The 1,809-nt window shown below is 43.3% G+C and overlaps 1 protein-coding gene across 1 annotated transcript in view; it reads right to left on the bottom strand.

Annotated features, from left to right (window-relative positions):
- The window catches only part of WNT8B (wingless-type MMTV integration site family, member 8B), a 3,762-nt gene extending 2,440 nt beyond the window's left edge, over positions 1-1,322 (bottom strand). The window contains exons 1-2 of the mRNA XM_006831467.1: positions 1,287-1,322; positions 197-335 (exon numbers count right to left, since the gene is read on the bottom strand). Of these exons, the coding sequence (XP_006831530.1) occupies positions 197-335; positions 1,287-1,301 (154 nt within the window). The 5' untranslated portion in view covers positions 1,302-1,322. The remainder of the gene's footprint in view (positions 1-196; positions 336-1,286) is intronic.
- Between the last annotated feature and the right edge of the window lie 487 nt (positions 1,323-1,809).

The following is a 1,809-nucleotide window of genomic DNA, read 5'->3' as shown; positions in this document are numbered from 1 at the left end:
AATTATTTTCAGTCCTTCTTTAAAAGCAAAAAAAAAAAAAAAACAGAAAGAAAAAAGAAAAAAAAAAAAAAACACCTGAGAGAAGAGACCAGGTGAGGGATGGGGGGTATAGAGTAAGCAGGGGGCCATCCCTGGGGAGTGGGGCTCTAACCTGTGGCCAGGGGGTCCAGGGAGCTGTGGCCGAGGCTTTCCTTACCACTGCGAAGCCCACCATGGCTGGACAGCTGCAGGGCTCTCTCGGGGCAGTTCCAACGGTCCCAGGCAAACTGGTATTTGCATTCTTCAATACCACTCTGGGCACCAGCTGCCACGCTGCTAGAGTAAATCAAGTAAGCCTGCAACAGCATGGGGATCAGAAGTCAGACTCACAGCAGCGGATCTGGGAAGGCACTATGTGCTTTTAAAGCAGCCAAACACCTCTCTTCCTGTCCACTCCCCAAATAATGTCAGAGTAAGCATTTTAAATATGTTCTCTCATTCCATACCACAAGCATTCCTGTGAAATGGTTACTATTTTATAATGAGAGGGAAGTAAGGTGAAGCAAAGTGATTTGCCCCAGGCCCCACAGTTACACAGCTAGCAAATGGCATGGACTAGGAATGAGTCTCAGGTCATCAGTGTCTAGAGCCCATGTCTGTTTTCGTTACAATGGCGCTGTGGATGCGTTGGACTGCAAAGTTGGATTGAACCACAAGGTCGGCAGTTCAAGTTCACGAGCCACTCCTCGGAAACCCTATACAGGGTCACTATGGGTCGGAACTGACTTGACAGCATATAACAGCAGTAGCATACCATCTCTCCAAAATGAATCCAAATCACATAATTCATGGAACTTTAGCTGGTCTCATACACTACTATCTTAGAAGGCAACAATTTGGAGGTAGAGAAGACCTCAGTGAGCACAGAGAACAATTCCAGCATCATAAAGATGGGAAGCTACTGCATCCCGCCACTGTACCGAGAAGGATATAGGCTTTCCAGGATGACCCCAGGAAAGGCTGTAGACTTTTCTAGAATCACAGCCATAAATTCAGATTCAGAACTCCTTAGTTCTTATCTTGGCTTTAACCCTAGTTTGCTAGGTTGTTTTTTGGGGTTTTGTTTTTTTGGCTAGTGGGGTGTATTTCTAACCATATCTGTGTCACAGTTTTTCTATCGGTTGATATATAATAATATATGTAAACATAATCATAGAAATGGATATAATGAAATGTGTAGTCTTCAGTCAACAAGCTAAATTAGTGAAATCCAAAGGAATCAAAGGGTATTATTATTATTATTTTACCTTTGGACCAGTCATCAGGAAATTGTTCACTGACCTAGAAGAGAGACAAGCCAAGAGTATATAAATGAAAAGACACCAACTCATTTCTGCTTCCAGTACTTGTAAGGGTTTTAAGTACATTTGACTGATAGGTAGAAACCGAAAATGGTTTTGTCAAGGAAACATTTTGTTGGTGGTTTAAGCTCACCAGCCGCTCCTTGGCAACCCTACACAGGGTTGCTAAGGGTCGGAACCGATTTGACGGCACCTAACAACAACAATTTTACTATAGGACTCCTGGTGTGGTGCTGTTGGATAGACACTGGACTGCAAACCACAAGGTCGGTAGTTCAAACACACCAGCTGCTCCTTGGAAACCCTGTATAGGATCACTATGAGTCAAATTGACTCGATTGCATTAACAACAGTCTACTAAAGATGACTTATTTAGTGAAAAAGAATTATGTGAAAAAGGAGCTAGAGTCCTGGTGTGGTGCTGTAGGGATAAGCTCTCGACCATAAGGTCAGTTTGAACTGCAAGGTT

The sequence above is a fragment of the Chrysochloris asiatica genome, unplaced genomic scaffold, assembly GCF_000296735.1.
Source record: "Chrysochloris asiatica unplaced genomic scaffold, ChrAsi1.0 scaffold00003, whole genome shotgun sequence".
NCBI classification, from domain to species: domain Eukaryota; kingdom Metazoa; phylum Chordata; class Mammalia; order Afrosoricida; family Chrysochloridae; genus Chrysochloris; species Chrysochloris asiatica.
Note: the sequence above shows the minus strand (reverse complement) of the source record. Positions and strands in the feature narration are given on the sequence as shown.